The 20,521-nt window shown below is 42.4% G+C and overlaps 1 protein-coding gene across 1 annotated transcript in view; it reads left to right on the forward strand.

The window, feature by feature from the left end:
- The first annotated feature begins 8,895 nt into the window (after nt 1-8,895).
- The window catches only part of LOC115402027 (radixin-like), a 28,520-nt gene continuing 16,894 nt past the window's right edge, over nt 8,896-20,521 (forward strand). The window contains exons 1-2 of the mRNA XM_030110443.1: nt 8,896-9,138; nt 16,506-16,589. Of these exons, the coding sequence (XP_029966303.1) occupies nt 9,127-9,138; nt 16,506-16,589 (96 nt within the window). The 5' untranslated portion in view covers nt 8,896-9,126. The remainder of the gene's footprint in view (nt 9,139-16,505; nt 16,590-20,521) is intronic.

The following is a 20,521-nucleotide window of genomic DNA, read 5'->3' on the forward strand; positions in this document are numbered from 1 at the left end:
TCTGATGTGTGATCTTTTTTTCTAAAAAGCTTTTTAAGAGTTGATAATAACGTTCGGTTTGATGGACAAGAAAAACTCTCCCGTCAAATCATTAGGGGACAAATTAACGGAGGAAAATAAAGGAGAAAACCTTCATCTTTGCTCGATGTGTTGCCTAAGTGCAGATGAAGGCTTTCAATGAGAGAACAGTGTGTTCTGTTGCACAAAAAAGAAGGAAACCAGACGCAGTCACATGGACGGATTTGGTTTTTCTCTGAATTACTGTTCCTCTTGTCTGCGACCGACTGCGCAGTGTATGCCACCCGCGGCTCACTTCCTTTCTAAAATGTTTGTTTCCTTCCTTTAAGAAGCACTGAATGATTAGTACAAAAATTTCTACAAAAACAATGTCATGAAAAAGTTCATTGTTTTTTCTCTCCAATTTTGAAATGTTGAAATCCAAGTATTATATATATATATATATTCACTACACATACAGTGAATATTTCAAGCCTTTATTTTTTGAAATTTGGGTCATTGTGGCTCACAGATTATTATCACAGATATTGTGAAAAAGGGAAGTCATGGTGTCACGCCCCTAAACATCTCATCAGCTCAAAAAAATGTTTCTTTAACCATGAAATGGTCTCATCTGGGTCTGAAAGCTACACCATCATGGTCTGAGCTGCAGGTCCACTGTGTTTTCTGATGTTCACAGTCAACCCAGGCGCCAACCAGGAAACTTCTCCCTTGGTTGAAAGTGTTTAATTCCTGGTTTCTTTTGTTTAAAGTTTAGGAAAAGATTTGTTTTGTTTTTAAACTTTGCATTTAATACCAGGGTCCAGTTAACGCTGATATTTCGATTTTCTGCAGTATTGTGCAGAATACATGTGGATTAGTGCATGCAGGCCTCATCTGCGTCGGCGATGCTCTGGTTCAAGCCTAAATTGTGACGTGGCGAGAACTGAGCGAAATGAGTCAACTCACTGCTTCAGGTTTGAGGCGATTGGTTTGGGTAAACCCTAACTCTAGCCCTAAACCCTAACCCTAACCCTAACCCTAAAAATAAACCCTAACCTTAATCCTAAACCCTAAACCCTAACCCTATGTATGTTGGAATGCATCAGGTATTTGGAAAAAAAAGCAAATTTGTGTCATTTGTTTGCTTTATTTGCCTAATTAGTAAGCAGAAATCTGCAAAAATGGACATTTTTACCTACAAATCCACTGTTTCCTCACCGAAGACACAAAAGCAAAGTTTGAACATCATAATGACCGTTTTCTTTGATCCGTCCAAGTCTAGAAGTGAGGAAAATGTTGCATAGTGTTATTCTTTACGTCACAGACATTTAGATATTATTCTTTAAACTATTAATTGTGTTTGAGAAAATCCTCGATATGAACACTTTCATCAGTCTGGAACCATCACCATTATGATGTTAAACAGTCCTGTAGTTTAAATCTGAATTATTTTTTTATTATAATTTCCTTTTGATGCTTCTCATATTCCCCACCACTCAAGAGTTCTGTTCTTTGAAAATCTGTTTTCATAGCACGTTTTTGTCCTGCAGCTCTCTCTTGTTGAGCTCTCTTCTTCACTGAAGGACGCTTTACTTGGTCGTTATGGACAGAAACACGCCATCTTCACCCTCACATCATCAGATCTTTTTCAAAATAATCAATCTTCTTTTTTATGTGTCTGTTCTATAGCTTTGTGTGTTGACGATCGATCGACTGTGTTTTTTATGGGTCCATGTATCGCTTCACCGTGCACATCCAGAAGATGGGTGTACACTGCGCAGTGGTGAACTGGTTAGTACAAGTTTGACTCAGCATGAGTCACTCACTCACCCTGAGCATGAGCTGGTTTATTCCAGTTAATCTGATTTCTTGCCGAAGTCTAATAACATATGTTCAACTTATTCTTAAACAGTCAAATTCTCTTTCAACTTTAAAAAGAATAAGCCAGAGATACTCTTACTGTGAAGAGACACACTCCTCACATTTATATATATATATATATATATATATATATATATATATATATATATATATATATATATATATATATATATATATATATATATATATATATATATATATATATGTATATATATATATATGTATATATATATATATATATATATATATATATATATATATATATATATATATATATATATATATATATTTTATTTTATTTATTTATTTATTTTTTTTTTTTTTTTTTCCCCACTCAGGACGATTTGCTTCCTGGATGTTCTAACTGCCTCAAGTAGAAGCAGTTTTCCTGTGATTGGAGCTGCACATTGTGTTCTGGAGCAGAACGCACAATAACACACTCCAAAGTCATTTCACGAAAGCAGCCATCCTGATTCCTGACTTTATTCTTTAGGTTTGGAAATATTGTTTTTGAGCTTCAAGTCTTACAGGGATTGTAATGAAAGCAGGCTGAGCAGCAGACGTGGAGGGACACTAAACATTTTAACTCAAGTAAAATTGTAAGTTACTTCCTGAATTGCTCTGTATGACATATATCCAACTCTGACATGGTATTGGCTTATTGGCCGTAAAAATGTAAATTAATATTAAAGGAAACAAAAAGGGAAAAGAGGAAATTACATGCTGTAACTTGGACTAAAAGGTGAGTAACTTTGCACAGAGCGATGAGCGTGGACAAATTACACTAAGTTGAATAATTGCGTGTAGATTCAAGGTGAATGAGACCATATAGCTGGAAAAATGCAAAGTACATAAAAATACGCTTCTACATTTAAAATATATTAAAGAAGTTACACAACTATGGGTACTTACATAGTTATTTGTACAAATACAAGTACGTACACAAACAAATCAGACTTCATTTCTAAAGAAGCAGAGTGGATTAAGTATTGTAGATTGGGTGGGATTTCAGATTACATATTGTGGATACTTGAGTATGAATAAAATTACACCTGGAATGTAGTCATAAAAACATTTACCAAAAATGTGACATGACACGTCAACTTAACTGTAATGTAATGGTGTGGAATAAAATCCTTCACTGCATTACGCTTTAAAAGGATTGAATTCTAGTACTTCTAAGTAGATCCTGCTGCAGTAAACACGTGTGTAAGTACCTGAAACACTACTTAATGAGAGTAACGCCGTGCTGTTCATGACTCCCTCGTGATGGTGATGTGTGTAAATGTGCTCGTTGCGTAACGTCTCTGCTGTGAGGCAGCACTAATGAGAAGAGGCTAAAACGGAGCACTTTTACCCTTTAATAACGCGTAACCACTTGTGACAGCTCCGGCACCAACAATGCAGCGGCGGAGGAGGAGTGAACCCCCTCCACCCTCCCCCCACTCCACCCTCACAGCTGCCCCCCTGCTTTGATTGAGACAGTCATTAAAGATCACGGACACATCGGCCGAGCTGCAGCGTGCTTTCTGTTATATAACCAGGCTTTATTTAGACACTGCTGCTTTATCCTCACAGGATCTAATCTCTGACACGGAAGCGACACCTCGCCAGTCACCTTTGTGCAGCGATGCTTCAGCGCTGGTGGGCTGCTTCCCTCTCAGACGGTTTCGGGGGGAAAAGAGCATGATCTCTGTGGTTTGGCTACAGTCACAACCAAGTTTCTACCGTCGGTTCTGATTGAACTGCAACACAGAACACGGCGGTTCAGAGAGACGTGGAGTAAAGGAGAAGTAATGTTAAGCATGTTTAAGTAATCACACTGCCAAATACGAATGACTAAAGGCATGAACTTAAAATTAGGCTTCAAACTCGTGAGTGTGTGAGCAGCACTGTGTCAGACTGTGGGGGTGTGTCTGAGCTAAACCCGCTGAGTAGTGAACTGCTCAGTGGGTCAGAGTCTGGCCCGAAGCGCTGCGGTGCAGACTGCACAGCTCGGTGTATCCACGGGGTCTGCGGTGAGAGTTTGTAAAACTCCTGCCTGTAAAGCTCTCACTGCAGAGGCGGGCGCGGCCCGTGACCCTCGCCTCTCCTTTGCATTGCAGCTTTTGATAACTCTGTAGCGCTGAGCAGCGGGGAGAAACCGCAGTGTGTAGTAAGTGTTAGGCCCGAAAAATTCCAGTAACCGCTTTTTAGCAGGTGCTCAAAACCAAATCTCAGAAATTGCTCTAATTGTTATGACTTTGTTTGCAGCTTCAATACTTCAAATAAATTGATCTCTGTGTCTCCTGAGTCCTTTAGACAGTAATCCATGACGGAACGAACGGACTGACATCTAGACCCAGCAAATCATCACAGACACGCTGTCCTGACACTTGTCTGTTCCGAGCCCTGACAGCTGACAGCTGACCTCTGTGCTCCAGTCATTCTGTCCCTCGCCAGTTCGCCTCCTTCATGGCCTCCAGAGCGGCGTCGCCTGCCTCCACGCCTCCTCCTCTCACCGAGCCCGGCCCGGGCCGTCAGGAGCCACGGCCGTGAGAGGAAGGCGCTGTCATGGTGAATATTTTCTGTTTCCTGTGTTATTTTGAAGTTCTTATCTGATTTCCCCTCCTTGTGTCTGATTGCTGCTGCCTTTCGAGTTTCACTCCTGTCTGAGTGTGTGATTGTTGCCTTTTGCCCTCCTGTGTTCCTTTTGTTCCCGTCGTTCTGGAGTCTAATTTGAAACTATAAGACATTTTATAATATTCTGAGATGAGGCTGCAGTGAGGACCATTTCAGGTGTTAGATTGAAAAGTGAAAAGCACATGACTTGCTTTTGTCTCTTTTACATCACACACACACACACACACACACACACACACACACACACACACACACACACACACACGCGCTGTTTAGCTAGAACCTTGAAGATCAGCCTCAGTCTGACTCACCTTTACACTCCTTCAGGCAGGAAGTGGTCCCTGCATCTCTCTGGCAGTCAAAACTGCTGCTGCCTGTCAGAAGAGATGAAACAGAAGATACCTTCATGTAAACGCCTGATGGCCTCTCTTTTTTAGACAGTCTGTCAGTTAGTTTGTTTGGTAAATCTGGTTCATGTAGCACTCTTCACAGATAAAGCAGCAAAGCACTTTATGATAAGAGACAAAGAAACATAATTCAACATAAAACACGGAGTTAATTAAAAGCTTCTTTGTATAAAATTGTCTGAAAGATCAACTCTGACGAAGGCTTTGTTTTCATCGTGCCTCAGATTGATAAAGACCATATGCTCTGGACAAAAAACAGATTATTGTGATTTTATGTGATCTGAAGTCACTTTGTCTTAAGTTACTGACTTTATTTAGCTTAGTCCCATGAATGTAAAGAAAATACACCTGAATGCAACATCATTATTTACTTTTTTTTAACATTTACTTTAAATCATAAACCAGCTGTAAGTCAACAGTTAGAGAACATTTCCGTCTGCTAGACCTCTGTGTTTATCGTTTCTGTTGCAGAGAGACATGTGAGATGTTTTTTTTCTCCTACTGAGATGTTTCAAGGAATTAACACAATCAGAGACTGACAAGATTCTCAGAACCTGAACTCCTGTCCTCTGCTGCTCTCATCCAGAGCATAAACATTGTTTTAGCGCCATCTAGTGCTACTTGTTTAACATTACAGGAGTCGCAGCTGCCCTGCTGATCATCGTCCTGTCAGTCACAGAGAGGCAGAGTTTTTCCTTTGAAAATTATAGATACATTGTGAAAAATGTGGAATTTACTTAAAAGAAAAAGAGAGGTTTGTGTCAGAGACGTGAATACAAATATTTAGCAGCTCTGGATACCTGGACTAACATTCAGAGTAGTTTGCTTTACCCATTTGCATCTGAGGTGCATCACTTCATACGCAGTTCATTTAGCAGCGCCAACATTCAAATGTGATGTTTTACATTCTGTGTGATTATTTGACCATGATGGATCTGTTACATTGTATTGCTGCTCTGGTTGCTACAGTGTGTTTCACTCTGTAAATCAACTTAACAAAGGGAAATTACAAGTTCCTGAACTTTCAGTATTTATTTCACTTTTACTTTCTACAGTCAACCATAAGTATCTGTACTTTCTCTTGCTCACAGACAAGAAATGACCTTGTCCCTTGTGTCAATAATTGTAATGAAAATTTCAGTTTAAATTTCCTAGCAGTATCTGATAAGGTATTCACTCTGGTGAACTCTGGTATTATGATAAGTCGTAGTGTGTACTTTTCCCATAATATACATTACATTTTACAACTAAAGTACTCAATAGTTTGTGAACAGAATATTTGGATTACTTCTCTGGTGAAAACTGTTGCACATGACTTTTAAATATTTTTTAAATAACTAATAGGTTTTTTCTGTGAGTTTCTTCTCATCTGTATCATAATGATGGCGGTGTGAGCAGGTAGGATGAAGCAGCCGATGCGGTTGGAGGTAGAAGAAGGCAGGTCTGTCACCTCGCCCATCACTTTTATGAATAGTGAGAAGAAGGAGGCCTGACCTCAGATATATACGGCTCTATTTTAATCCCCTCGCCTGATTGGTCAGCTCCACTCTGGCCACGCCCCCTTGCTCCACAGCTCTTCCTGGATTGAGCAGGCTCTGTGAAGTGTGTGCAGTCATGCAGGTTTCATTTTTTTAAGTAATTGAACAAATAAACATTCAGTTAAAGTTGACAGTTCAGCAGTGTTTCGGTGAAAGTGATTTTGAATCTGAGTCAAGTGTTCAGTTTTTAAAGCAAAAATCTGTTAATATGATGAAGAATTTCATCACTAAAGTGAACATAAAAATGTAGAGCAGCACGATGACAGGATTTCACTTGTATTAGAATCACTGTATCTATTTTTAAGTCAAATATTTAGTCATATACCCGGAACAACAAGAATCCAAAAGAATAGGTGGGGAAAGACCCGCCTGTATAAAAAGCCCCTGAAATGATAATAGCTGTGAAGATTTATAGTGGGGCAGTCCCTGCCACTGCCCCCAAGCTTCCTGGATATATGTGCACCAATTAGCATGAAAAGACAATACAACCTTTACCTGATAAAGATATGAACACTGGTTATTATACTTTATATTTTCCATGTGATCATTCTAAAATAATGCGTTGCACCACCTGAGCTTGTAGGAGAATTCCTGAATTTCAAGTTGTACTTCTTGCTCAACTTATAGCATTAAATCCAAATTTGCTGAAACTTTCAGAACTTGCTAAAATAGTAAAAGCAACTGAAGTAATGTAAATAGTTCTGAATGCATAAACATCTGAAATAGCATGGGTTCTTGTAAACTTCATAGCATTATTAAAGCATTTGATTGAAAATTATTTGGAAAAAAAAAATACATTTTTCGCCTTATAAAGGGTTGCAAAGCTCTGGATGAGTCCAACACTTCCTGCTCACATTACTGTCCGGTCTGGGATTGGATTTCATTTTTTTTTACAATGCAAACAGGGGTGCAGGTGAGCAACTGAGTAACTGATGCTGAACTGCTGCCAGCAGATAGAGACGCTCCCATCCCGGTGCGCCCTGCTGCCTGCGCCCCGGCGGAGGCTCAGCTGAGCGCCATATTGCGCTCCGCTGAGCAGACAAATACAAGAAAGGAGGGAAAATCTGCGGCTGGCGGCCCTCCTACCCCCCACCACCACCTTCACTAGTTCCGGTAAGAATCCACCTGAGCTGCTCTGCAGGTCCGCCACGCGCCTTCAGCTCCCAACTACAGGGAAGACATCTTCTGCACTTTTTTCTTCAAAGGAGGCAAATCTCCCATCAACAGGTGCCTGCAGGATTACTGAGAGGAGGATGCACGTGGCTGGTGCGCGCGCGTGCACAGGCGCGCAGTCATAACAGAGGAAGCAGCTGTTTGCGCCTGTGTGTTACTACATGCACACCAAGTTTATTATTATTTTTTTTTTAATTCCTTAAACGTGTTTATCATGTGGGTGAAGACACGCGGCGCGCTGACAGGAGGCGTCAGGCTGCGGGACGTGCGGGATTATTGATGAAGGTGTGAGAATGAAAGTCAGAGGCGGGCGGAGACTAATAAATTCATCACAGGCAGGAGGGAAGTGAGGCAGGTTAGGCTCCAAACAACCTGCAGAGTGGCTCAACCACTCAAACCCGTCAAGGTAGGACAGGCATGAAGGACATCCGGTGGTACTCTTCAAAATAAAACCCTCCTCTCGACTTCAAGTAGCTGAATTGAAAGATTCGGAAGAAAATTAGCCATTTATAATTAAACGTGCTTGTTTATTTGACATGAAAGGATTGAGAACAGTCTGAAAGTACAAGCTAACATGGTCCTATGTAGTAATGTGTCCAGACAGTCTGTTTTCAGGCAGTTTCTAGATCTCATCACACATACTGTTATATTATGCTGAACATGCACTCAATCAAAACTTTTTTTTACTTTTCAAGTTCAGTGAGAAATGTGTCTAATTTAGAAACTATTTTAAGTAATAAACGTGTCAGTTAGTCACTTTTTTACTCTACAACAAATCTGATTTTGTTACATAAGCCCACATCATTGTTTCTATTTACAAATTACACCTCAGAGTTTATTTTTTTCTTTTTTTTTTATTTCTTTTTTCCCAAATCTTCCAATGTATGCTTCAAACCTCATTAAATTGGAGATTTTGGAGAGTTTCAACTGTAATTTGGTGTTAAAGAGCATTTCAAGACCTACTTTTTTAATGCTTGTGGTTTTCTTTAGGGTCAGTCTTTAAAAACACTCAATGGAATTGTCATCAGATGGTGTAAAAACAAGGTATGAAATCTTGTTCTCGTGTGTGTGTGGAGCTATATACAGCCGGAGTGCGTGGTGTGATGATTTGGGAAAAAAGCGGAAAAATATTTCGTGTGAGGAAATATTTTGTCCAGCAGACTCTTATTTTGAAGGCTGGGGCCGGTCGCTCTCGTGCTCTGCGGGCGACTTGTCGCCACCTTGTCGGCAATTTGTCGGTAAATTGCGGGTTTCGGCGGTGATTCATGCTGATGACTGTCGCTCGCAGGAGTGTCGAGCTGCTCTCAGCGGCTTTAAGAGGCGCGAGAGGCTGAAACCCGTTTCTCCTCTTTTCTCTCCGTTCAGGAAGGCGCACCGAGGAGCGCGCGCGGACTTCAAGCTCTCTTCTCTGGAGAAAGAAAGAACAACTCCTTTTATTTTCATCTCTCTCGTTATAAATATTAATTAACAGCTCCTCGCGCAGAGCCGGGAAAAAAGACAGAAAAATGCCCAAAGCGGTAAGTACACGTTTGATTTGTGGATATTTTTTTACACACAGTTTACTAGAGCTTCCTGAAATCAGAATATCATTCAACATTTAATCATTTATCAGACAAAACATCCAAGAATAATAAATATCTGCTATTTTTATATTACATTGATAGGACTTTATAAAATATTCGAGATTTAACGCAGCAATGAGATCTGCTGTTAATGTTTTGTGTTTTCCCACAAAAAAGACAATGGAAATATATCACCAACAAGGCAAACACTGAGCTTTATAAATCCACAATGCAAAACACTTCTAGTTTTCACTCCTTATTCTTGACAGGGAAACGTTCCGAAGGAGTGTGTGTTAAAGGGAAATGCCACTCAAATCACATGTCCATGTGTCCTGAGGGTGTCCCACTTGTATGGGAGCAGCTTGCACCACAGACACAAGGCTTGGACCTTTATCTATATATTGTCAGAGATTTATATCATACATCTCAGAGGGTCTCAGTCCAGACCGAGCTTCAACTCCTTCGGCGGCCCCGGCCCTGCTGGCCTCAGCCCCAGCATCCTTCACTGGCCCTTGAACCGGACTGGTACCGGCCTCGCCCCCTGGCCCCTGGCTTCGCCTCTGGCCCTGACCTCCATTTTTAACTTTCATGCAGCACACTAATGTGTCACACCTCGTCAGAATGTCTGGATGAATTCTGAACTCACTAATGTTTTTCTCTATATAGAACACCCCATAATCAATATTCAGCTACTCTGAATTATAACTATCTGGTAGATCTTTATTTTAAAGGCTTATGTTACATTTTAACCATTACTCTATTACACATTAATTAGGTTAAAACACTTTTCATTAAGTAATTAATAGTTTTATGGTAGACTTAGTTCTTTTGATTAGTGAGCAGTCATGCTGGTTAAACTCATCTCCCTGACCCACAGATGTTTCCAGCTGCTTGAGGCTTTGTGGCATTGGTACGCGAAGCCTTGCCCCACACTTTGAAAACCACTTTTTGGGATTAACTGAAAGCCTGCTGTACTAGTTGGCTACTTTTTATTGGCAGTATGTGCCAGATCTCTATGGCCAATCTGCTACTGTCATAGTTTTTGCACTGAAGCTCATTCTTCAAGTTGAATGATTACAGAAACAATTGAGTTATAAAAATGTCAAGAAATTCAAAAAATATTGGTTTTCCTCTTCTTTTCTATGAGTCTTTTTCAGCGTACCCAAATTGTAAACTCCTGTGTTTTGTTTTCATTTCAACCAGCCTGTATTTTTAGTCTGACTGGGGTTCTCCTGACTCACCAGGCCCCACCCTGCCGACGCTCACATCTCTGCCATCTCACTGTTTGGAAATTTCTAGAAGGCACGTGTACTAGAGTCTGTGGCGTCGACTCAAACCAGCATTTTTCTTAACAGGACTTCACATATAAGGAAAAAAAAAAAAGAGTGAGAACTGGCTTCTGTTTTTATATTGAGGCCATGACGGAAACATGAGTTGCAGCTGAACAGAGTGGTATTGTGATAACAATGACTGAAGCCTCCACCAGCGTCATAAAGTGTGTTGTGGGTTTGTTTGGAAAGGCCTCGGGGTTGTCATGAGAGTCGCCGTGGAAGTGATTTCATGGACGTCTGATGGCAGCACCAGCTTCGCTGCATGCATTTTCTACACAAAAAAAAAAACAAAAAAAAAAAAAACAATTTTCATTGGCTATTTTCTTGAGTGACTCCAGCTTTATGACAAAAGTCTGTTTTAATGAAGCCGGCTTCTTAGTTTTGGTTTAATCCCGCAGGTGCTGACTCTCACTTTTCACATCAGGCTTTGGTGAAAACAGTGAATTTGCATTAGTACTTGAAAAGTGCGACGAAGCACATCAGACCTGGAGGCAGAAGCGTGTGGGCGAGCGGAGCAGGCAGGACGGTGCGATGTGAGGAAGCAGCGCTCTCCTCTGCATTCATTCTCATGTTAATTTCAAATCGCTTGTTTTGAGGTGAAAATGCACAAATGGTCAATAGAAATTCAAGAAATACAGCAAATTGTCACATAAGAGATGTTGGAACATTTGTGGTACAAAGATGTCTGAAACAACGAATCAATATAACACTTTAAAATAGGTGTTGTAGCCAATCTGTTGATTTTCATACTGTTGTTATTTATGGATTAGTTCTGGCACTTTATGCAAATTAGAGTCGTGAGGGCTGGAGGTTCTCCCAGCTGGCACTGAGCATCAGACATCGGTATTTAAAATAGATTTATAATGACACAAGCTGATGAATTTGATCTGCTTTGCAGCAAAAAAGAATCTATAATTCCTTCAAAAATCAAGTTTTTCTTGAAATATTTAACAATCTTTCTTGATCTGTTGAGAATCAAGCTGCTACGTTTGAATTTGCTCTTTTTATCTTTCATCCATCTTCGATATGACTTTATTTAGCTCAGGGTTCGATATACAGAGAGAAAGACACTTACATGTACACCTATTGCCGCTTCAGAGCCACCTAAAAAAGCCATAAAGTCAGGTTTTCAGACGACGGGAGGAAACTGGAGTACTGTGAGAAAGTCCCAGCAGGCACATGGAGAACATGCAAACCCCAGCCTCACTTTCTAGCTGTGAGGTGGGAGTGCTAACCACTTCAAATGTGTCCAAGAAAGGAATCTTCTGATCTTTAGAGGACACTCCTGTTCACTTTGTCCCTAAAAACTTGCAGCAGTTTTTGTAACAGGAGTTTTTCTTATGAGCGACTAGAAAGAGAATTAAAGAGTCCGACACAAAAGCCTTCAGGTTATCTGAGATGTAACACTTCAAACGTTTGGCTTCACATCAAATATTCCAACATTGTGTTTATACAGAAGAGTGTCGCTTCTTTTAGCTATAAAACAACCCGAGCTGAGGAATCTGGAGCAGATTGGAGGAGCGGTGAAGACTCCTGCATTGACGCTTGCGTGACTCAGGTTTCGCCCGCCTCAATGACACATTGTCAGAGGTAAACGATAGCGATCCCCGGCTCTCCCGTAATCCCACAGTCCCGGGCCGTGACACAAACCACACAAGGCGCGGCCGCCGCCAACATGGATGGGTGTTTCCTCTTCAGGTCCGTTTCCATTGTAGCCGTTTTTTAATCATTGATAACCCAATTCAACCTGCAACTCCCTGAAGGCGTGATTCATCGATGTCAGCTGACTTTACGTCTTTGCACCCTCGTTCTCGACCCCTTCACCCTGTTTTGAACAAACAGAAAACTTGGCTTCAAAGCTTTTTTTCTTCATCTCCATCGTTCTTGAATGGTTGCTTTGGTCTCTTATGGCTCTGTTGTTATCTGAGAAATCTGCATAGCAACTCCTCTGTGTAACACGCACTGCTGAAGCCACGCAAACTATGCAGAAGGTTAAATATTGAATGGTCATCGGCGGAGAGAGCGGCTCACTTTAGATGTATCGGAAGGAAATAGCTTGAATTCTTGAGCAGGGCTGGCTCCATTGATTAGCTGACGGAGCAGCACCTGAGTTTAGTGAGTCGGCGCTCAGCCAGGGCCTGCGCCGGCTTCTCAGACGCCCCGGGCAAGGCCGACATGAGCGCCCCATGGTAGTGTCGCGGAGGGTCCCCTTGTTGTTGAGCGGGGGGGGGCGAAGCCAAGCAGTGCGCTGCTCAAACGGGCCGTCGCAGCGGCGCACCCTGGCCGGCGCCCCTCACGGCGTCAGGCGCCCCCTATGGCTCGGCGCCCTGGGCAAGTGCCCCGGATGCCCAGCCTAATCGCCGGCCCTGCGCTCAGCGATACATCAACACAAGTAAACACGTTCCTCACTTAAATAGGGACACAGAAATGTTAAAAGTGGTCACTGCAGTAAGTGTTTGATCCATACTGGTAGACTTCACTTGGCTCTTTTTCTCACTGGACAGTCTTCAGGCTGCAGCCGGGACTTTAACCAGAGTCCCTCACGCTCAGGGTGAAGATTAACCTGATGCACCATCTTGTAAAATCTGTTGAAATGTAGCATACTTACCAAAGTTAGACGGATTTCATCATTCCCAAACTTAGAAACTTTCCATATTTTTGAAAAACAATATCAAAGATGCCTTTTTTCCCCTTTTACCTTTTCGGACTGTAATTTGAGGATCCAGTTATTTATTGCTGAGTTCCCAGAATGATGTCAATAACTGTGTTTACACACAACAACATTCTATTAGACTGCTAGGCTTTTTTTTTCTGCCCCACCCCTGCTCTTATGTATTATCCAGTTACACCTGGCTCACAGCCCCTCCCTCAGATCTCTGTTTGGAAATTTCTGGTAACAGGAAACTTACAGAGTGTTTTAACATTAATATGTCACTAGTTTCCTTTATAAGAATAGGTGTACATTATTTAATGCCACTGTTTGCTAGACTTTTGGCTGAAAATGATTGAGTATGCTAGAAAATGACCCCAAACTGAAGACTGGAAACTGAGACAAATGGCTTTAGCACGGCTGCTGATCTCGATATAAACTGTGTCATGTAGCTTCCAGGCTTTATGTTGAGCTAAACTAATATTCCCTTCATATACTGGCCGAAGTCTGCACCATTGATTTTTCTCACCCGACTCCCCGACAGAAAGCAAATCATTGTTCTTCCTAAAAAGAGACAGGAATAGAGCTGTGTTGCCACAGTACTTCAGAGGACTGTTTTTACCTTATAGCAACATCTGAACTGTAAATATGTAGCAAAAAAACATGAGGCTACCTCGGCAGAGACGAGAAGCTAACACAGATTCCCAGTGGAAAACATATCGACTTTCTTTACCTGTATGAATGTCTTTCACAAGATAAACAAGGTGGAAAAGTATTGTGAAGGAAGTACAAGAGCTTATACACTCTTTTTTTTCCAGATCCCATCCTAAATGAATCTATTAGCTAATCAATTGTCTGGATGAATCAGAAATGTGATTGATGTTTCCTCCTAACAAACATGAAACAAACCTGCGTTTTTCCTCAAATCTCTTTGGAAAGAACTGGAAGCAAGGAGAAATTGCTGGCTTCAGCACAGAGCCTTTATGCTAAGCTAAGCAAATAGTTTGAACCATCCAGGCATGTGTTTAATCTTCTGACCTGACCATAAAACAGAAAGTAAACCGGCGCTCCTCCCTGAAACCTTCCATGAGCTTTTTGTGTGTTTGACTGAAACCGCCTGAGTCTTCACCACGTTTCCATAGTCCCTCTGTTACTTGTTGTTTCCTAGTGACCGGCACTTTGTGCCGTCCGCGGCGAACGGAGGACGTTTCTGTGCTCTGTGTCATAATAGGAGGTTGGGTTTTGGAAACCAGATCTTCACAGCTGCGGCGGTTGACTCAGTGTGAAGCCGGGACACAAACGGTTAACGTGAACCCCTGTACTTTCCTCTGACTGAAGCTGCTCACTGTGGAACTCTGGGTCTCTGCCCGGTATATTTTTAGAAATACGTGTCATGTTTTCTTTACCGCTGTGAATGGCCTCAGTTTATTGTGAGTTATACCGTTGGAGGACTGGGTTTGAGATCAGATATCACTCACTCAGTGGTTTCTGTTGGCTCGTCTGCCCCGCACATTCACATGTTCCATTCTCTGCTGGTTCGGGTGTGTTTTTTCTAGGCGCTGCTGTAAATATAGACCATTATGCTGGGAGAAGCATTCAGAGCTGTCGGGGTTGCAAAAACATCTGTCGAACAAGTGAAATCTGAAAAAAAATAACTGCCATTAGAGTGACTTTGGGGCCTGGCTTGGTGAGCAGGCTTTAAGGTAATGTGGCTCTGTGGGGATGCAGAGGATGGGAGCAAGGGAGTGCTGGGGCGCTGCAGCTGAAAGGAGCGCTTTGTTTTGTGGTGTAGAGTAAATGCAGGGTTTTCCCCTCCTTCCCCCACTTTTTAGCAGTCACTTGAAGCTGGTCTGAGCTGCTTAACCCTTGAAAACCAAACCTATTTTTCAGGTTTCTGCTTGAAAATGATAAACCTTTCAATTGTCTCTGGAGTTTATATCTACTATCTATCTATTTACTGTATTGGTTCTGTTTTTATTCTATTTATTCAGTGTCAAGAATATTTGGGCCTCAAAAAGGAAACAAAGATGAATGGATGGATGGAAAAAGAAATCTCATACGTTCTTATGAAGGTTTCCATCCGTCTCCCAACTGGAGGGATTTGATCTGTTCAAGGGTGAACAGGAGTGACAGCAAAACATTCACCCAGCGCATCCTTATTTGATGAAGGTGGTGAAGCAAACATTTACTTTGCTGCTGTTTCTGGAGTTTTGAGGCTAAGTTATTCATCTTTGGCAGCCTGAGTTGACACCGGCTGACGCGCGGTTGAACATCCGCTGTCTAGACTGTCTCCTCCTGACATCCTCAGCAGATCAGCGCCGAGGTGCTTCCAGTCCAAAGCCGTGATTGGATTTACCCTCTCTTTGAATTTGTCCGTTCGTATCTTCATGGGAATCGGCGGAGCGCTGAGTCACCGGCTGGCCGCCGCTTGGCGTCCCTCGTCTCAGTGGGCGTCATTGAATTGGTGCACAATGGAGCGGAGATGAAAGATGTCACTGGAGGCTTCTGTTCGCAGGCTTCCTCTCCTCTCGCTGTGTCCGCCGGCCTCTTTGTATCACTTTCACTGGCCTTTAATAAGTTAGGTCAATACTGGGATGGTGTGTGTCGTTTCATAACCCCCCGCAAATACCGGAGACATGTGACTTCACACACACAGATTCAGTACATCCATTACCTCAGAGCAGCCATTGTAAATATTTGTGCATTGTTGTGTGGCCTTTGCACGTTACTAACCAAACCTACAATGCAGAATATTGTTTCTGTCCATTATGGGACACAGTTGACGTCAGTTTTTATTGTCCTGTGTGGCACGCCAGTCATACTGCCTGCATTGATTTAGTGCAATAATCACCGGGGTGGTTCCCTGTGAGTGGACGTCCTCTGCACATCAAGCAGGTTTCATTTAGATCTTTCCTTTTTTTTTGTACTCGCAGGACACCCTGATCAGTCATTAACCACAGATCTGAACAAGCCTTTTTTTCTAAGAATAGGGCTGAGTGATTTCAATCGAAACAGCCGTAATAACATTACTAGGAATGTGTATTATTTCCTCTCTCAATTATCCTCCTTGTTTAATCATTGGAGGAATGACTGAATCCTTCAAACAATATAACCTCAGATTTGACGAGGAGCTCAGTTCAATCAGCCCGTCTGGCTCTGAGAAAGCAGCGCCCCATGTGTTTACTCTGCAAATACACCCCCTTACCCCACACACACACACACACTCACACCAAAGCACCGCTCTGCTGTAGTTTACCATGCTCTACCCTGTGTTGATTCTTTCCTGCAAGGACAGCTGACTCTGGGTCAGTCATTGAACTCCTGTTTATCCTCTCCTGCAGGTCAACGTTCGCGTCACCACCATGGACGCCGAGCTGGAGTTTGCCGTCCAGCCCAGCACCACTGGAAAACAGCTGTTTGACCAGGTACGGAGCAACGCTGTGGCGTCTGAAGTCTAACCTCATACCTCTTTTGGGGTTGTTGAAAACATAACCATGTGGAAATGCTCAACAGTTTTGGGTGATAACACATATCCATAGCTTTGTCTCTGAACTCAGCTTGCTGCTCATCCTCAAAAGAAATCGATAGACAGATAAAGGTCACACACTGATAAAGATTGATTAACTGGACAGACATCCTGTGTGCGGAGAAAGTGTCTGCCCTCATTTTCCTCCCTGGAAAGCTCTTTCCATTCACCGCATCCAGGTCTAGAAAGTTACCTCCGCCGCAGATGAGATTACAGGAGCTCTTGGCCTCAATAGTCCTGAGCTGTCTGTCTGTCTGCCGTCTCTGTCCCTCTGCCGAGGTTCAGGAAGTGCGTGTTGTTCTCTCTGTGATGAAAAATGGAAGTTAAACACACCTGAAGTGAGCAAACAGAACGTGATGTTTCCATCAGAGGGATGGTTAATGGCGCTAGAGGCGCTTAAAGCTGTGATTGACGTGTGTTTGGTGAGTTATGCGGAGAGAAAAGGAGTGGCCACAATAAAGGAAACAGTTTCTTCTTGTGGTTGCTGCTCTTGATTATTTATGTTTGGCATGGCATTCCTCTCCTAGTGTCAGTCCTAGTTTCCTACTTTTTTAGCGAAATCATGTCTTGGCAGCACAAATGTTTTGTAATTTGTCATTTTACTTCCATCTGCTGTGTATTAAATGCATTTTCTTTCCTCCAGAGCTGACGGAGTGATGTAGCATCAGTATTTTACTTCCTTCATGTCTTTCCTCTTTATTTTAATTTTTTTGTGTTCTTCCCATCAATGAGGGGGCTTGGCAGCCCAGAGCCAGGTGACATGCCGTCAGCGCGAGCCTGTCAGCGACATTATGACAGCACGGGGGGAGGAAAGAGCGGCATTGTTTCAGCCTCTTCCTGTAAAACCCGTTTTTTCACCGGCAACTGTAGCACACTGCGTGTGGAGCGGCCGCATGTCAGGGGATTCCAGCCTCATTTCAGCAGAGAATATTTAAGTCTGAACACATTTCAGTTCGATCATGTGAAGTTTGATATCCTTGAAAATTCAGCTTTAGCAGCAGATTCATTCTGAATTCGATTTATTCTACGTATTGTTTCTGTCTAACTGGGACTCAGGCGGCTCGCACATAGTTTTTTTGTGACTTTTATGTGAAAAATTATTGATATGATGCCTATCTTGCAGGATTTCTGTAGAAGCAATATAACACTGAGTACTTTAGTCCAGTTTAATGTGTCATAAAACCAGCAAAGCCAGTGCCTTAAATACTTTAAACTTGAAATTTCAAAGTAAGAGCTACCTAGTCAAAGCAAAGAAGCAAACATAACCGTGTTTGCCATGTTTGACTTCCTGTCTATACCTCTAATTGTTTTATTTTCAGTTAAAACCACCAAACATGATGAACAATTGTGAGACAAATTTGATTAAAGACACTGTGCAACTTGTGACAGTGACGGTAATATTGATATTTTTAAACTTATGCTTGATGTGTCCATTATGTCATTTAGAAAAAAAGGTCTTCTAACAAAATAAATGACACATAAGCATGTTTTTTTTATCCCTGCCTAATGTTATGTTATTTATATGGATTTCTGAAGAGTCCCACTTGAAAATAATTAAGACAACCAAACTTCTTTGCCATCATCAGGCTAAACCTCAGCTATTTCCAAGTGTTTCTTGAGTGGACTTCAAATGGTTGATCGGTGCCCCTCCTCCGATAATCACTCCCTCCCTCTGATTGCGTCTGAAACAGCTCGCTGCGCTATTTCCATGCAATGATATAATTTTCCAACTTGAGCATTGGGGGAACTGTCATATAAGCCTGACAACTTGTCTGTGGTCCGGCGGCCGTTTGCGGAGTCACACCGGCTGGGAAATGTGTTCGAGCCTGGGATGAGCGGAGTGGCTGACGAGCGCGCCCGCGGTCTGTTCGACAGGTTCCGTGGAAACGCTGAGTAACAGCGCTGAGCTCACTGCCGGAGCGAGTGTGAGGCCTGGCGCGGCCCGTGTGGTCACTGCTGATCATAGCCTTGGTGCCTGTCATGCCGCTCTCAGAGAGAAACGCCTGCCACTCCCCTCCACACCCTCATGCAGTTTCACTTCCATGTGACTGACTGCTCGCTGCCGCTGCTCCTTTCTGCCGTTTTAGCCCAAAGCCTCAATTAGAAAAATCACCGCTGTAGCAGTTTGTAGTGATCGACTAGTTCAGCGTCTCTGCCAGTGTGTTGACCAGACCCGATCAGGTTTCCTCCATGTGCTTTTTCTTTTAATCAGTGTGGTTTTGAATGTTTTTTTTAGCTCCAGTTTGACTCTTTTATTCCTATTATGCCACCACTGAAATGATTCAGCATACCCAGTTGTCATAACTATAACCCATGATATTACATAACACAGAAATAGAGATTTGTAGATAGATATAAGTATTTAAGGGAGCCGCGACCCGCTAAATGCCTGTTAAGACTCTGTTAAGGTTGTTTAAATGTGGACCATCGGTTGGCTCTGACCATCCCGCTGGAGCTCAGTGAGAAAGTAAGAATTAAATGAAAGTAAGTGGACCTATTCAGCCTATTTGCTTTAGCAAGAAAAACAAATGTTGAAATTTGCATGTGGAATTTTTTATAAATATGTCTAAGTTCATACAGAATTTCCTGAATTCAAAGGTAAAGGTTTTTGTGCAAGATGAAGCACTGACATTCAAGATCGATGCAGGAACCGTCGTTTATCAAATGCTTGGGGAAAAAAGCAGCTTCCTGTCAAATATGCCTCAGCACAACTAAAGTCAATCCATGAAGTCAATTTTCAGATGATAATCTTGGAGGGAGGGACAGAAACACTCATCTGTTGCACATTTTAGGTAATTCTACATTCATTAAGTTAAAAATAAATCCAGATGCCCTCATCAAGTCACTGTTGGACAGGTTGGATAATTCAAGGAAGCACGTGATGAACACACCCAAACCAAAACTACAGATCCTTAGTTTTTGTACATACAAGTGTATATAGTCATTATGCATAAAAAAGCTTTTTGCCTGAATGAAACAAGTGTATTTTTAATGCATCCCTTTCCTTTTTAATCTTAACAGAATAGATTAATCAAGATTGTGGATATTTTCACTGCCTCTGCTGAAAGCATGGCAACATTTTAAACAGTCCAACAGTGTGTTGGACTCAGTCTAAGTGGAGATTGTCTACCTGACAGGCGCCAGGGGCAAAATGTAAAACTCGTTCATGTAGTCATTCAGCCCACATGACAGAGCTGCCTTCAGTGGCCTCCGCCGAGCTCCTTCCAGCCAGACGAGCGACCGTGATCCTGCAGCGCCGTGGTCCAGCGGTCACACTGGCTTCCCCTGACCCCTTCCACTGCTCCCCACCTCGAAACACTCTCCTTCTCCCTGGTCCCTTTACGGGGCCTGCCTGGGCGGACCCCTCCCTTCCCCTCCTCGCCGGAGCTCTCTGAGTTATTCAGCCCGGAGGATGCAGGGAGTAGCGCTGTTTCAGCCCCGTGGCATTCCTCTCTCGCCGCAGAGCCTCAGCTCCCATAAACTTTCACTCTGTCAAATAACTTTCAAGCGAAGGCTGCAGACTTGACTGATGCTGCTATTTCTCTCTTTGTAACATTGTTGCTTCGTAGCCTTTAGTGATTCAGGATCTATCTAAGTGTAGCTTTTCCAGTTTGAGTGGCGCTTCTTTAATTATTGCCAGAACGAAGCAGGCCTGCGTCGAACAGCTCTTAAACTTGTCCTTCTGCATATGTGTGGGTCTGGTTTTTCACCGGCAGAGTTATTTCCAAGTGTCTACATCCATCCATCTTCTATTCTGCTTTATATAAATCCAGTTTAGGTTCACTGGACAGAGGAAACCCTCACACACACACAAACACATTCATTCATAAT

Source organism: Salarias fasciatus, chromosome 15 (assembly GCF_902148845.1).
Source record: "Salarias fasciatus chromosome 15, fSalaFa1.1, whole genome shotgun sequence".
Lineage (NCBI taxonomy): Eukaryota > Metazoa > Chordata > Actinopteri > Blenniiformes > Blenniidae > Salarias > Salarias fasciatus.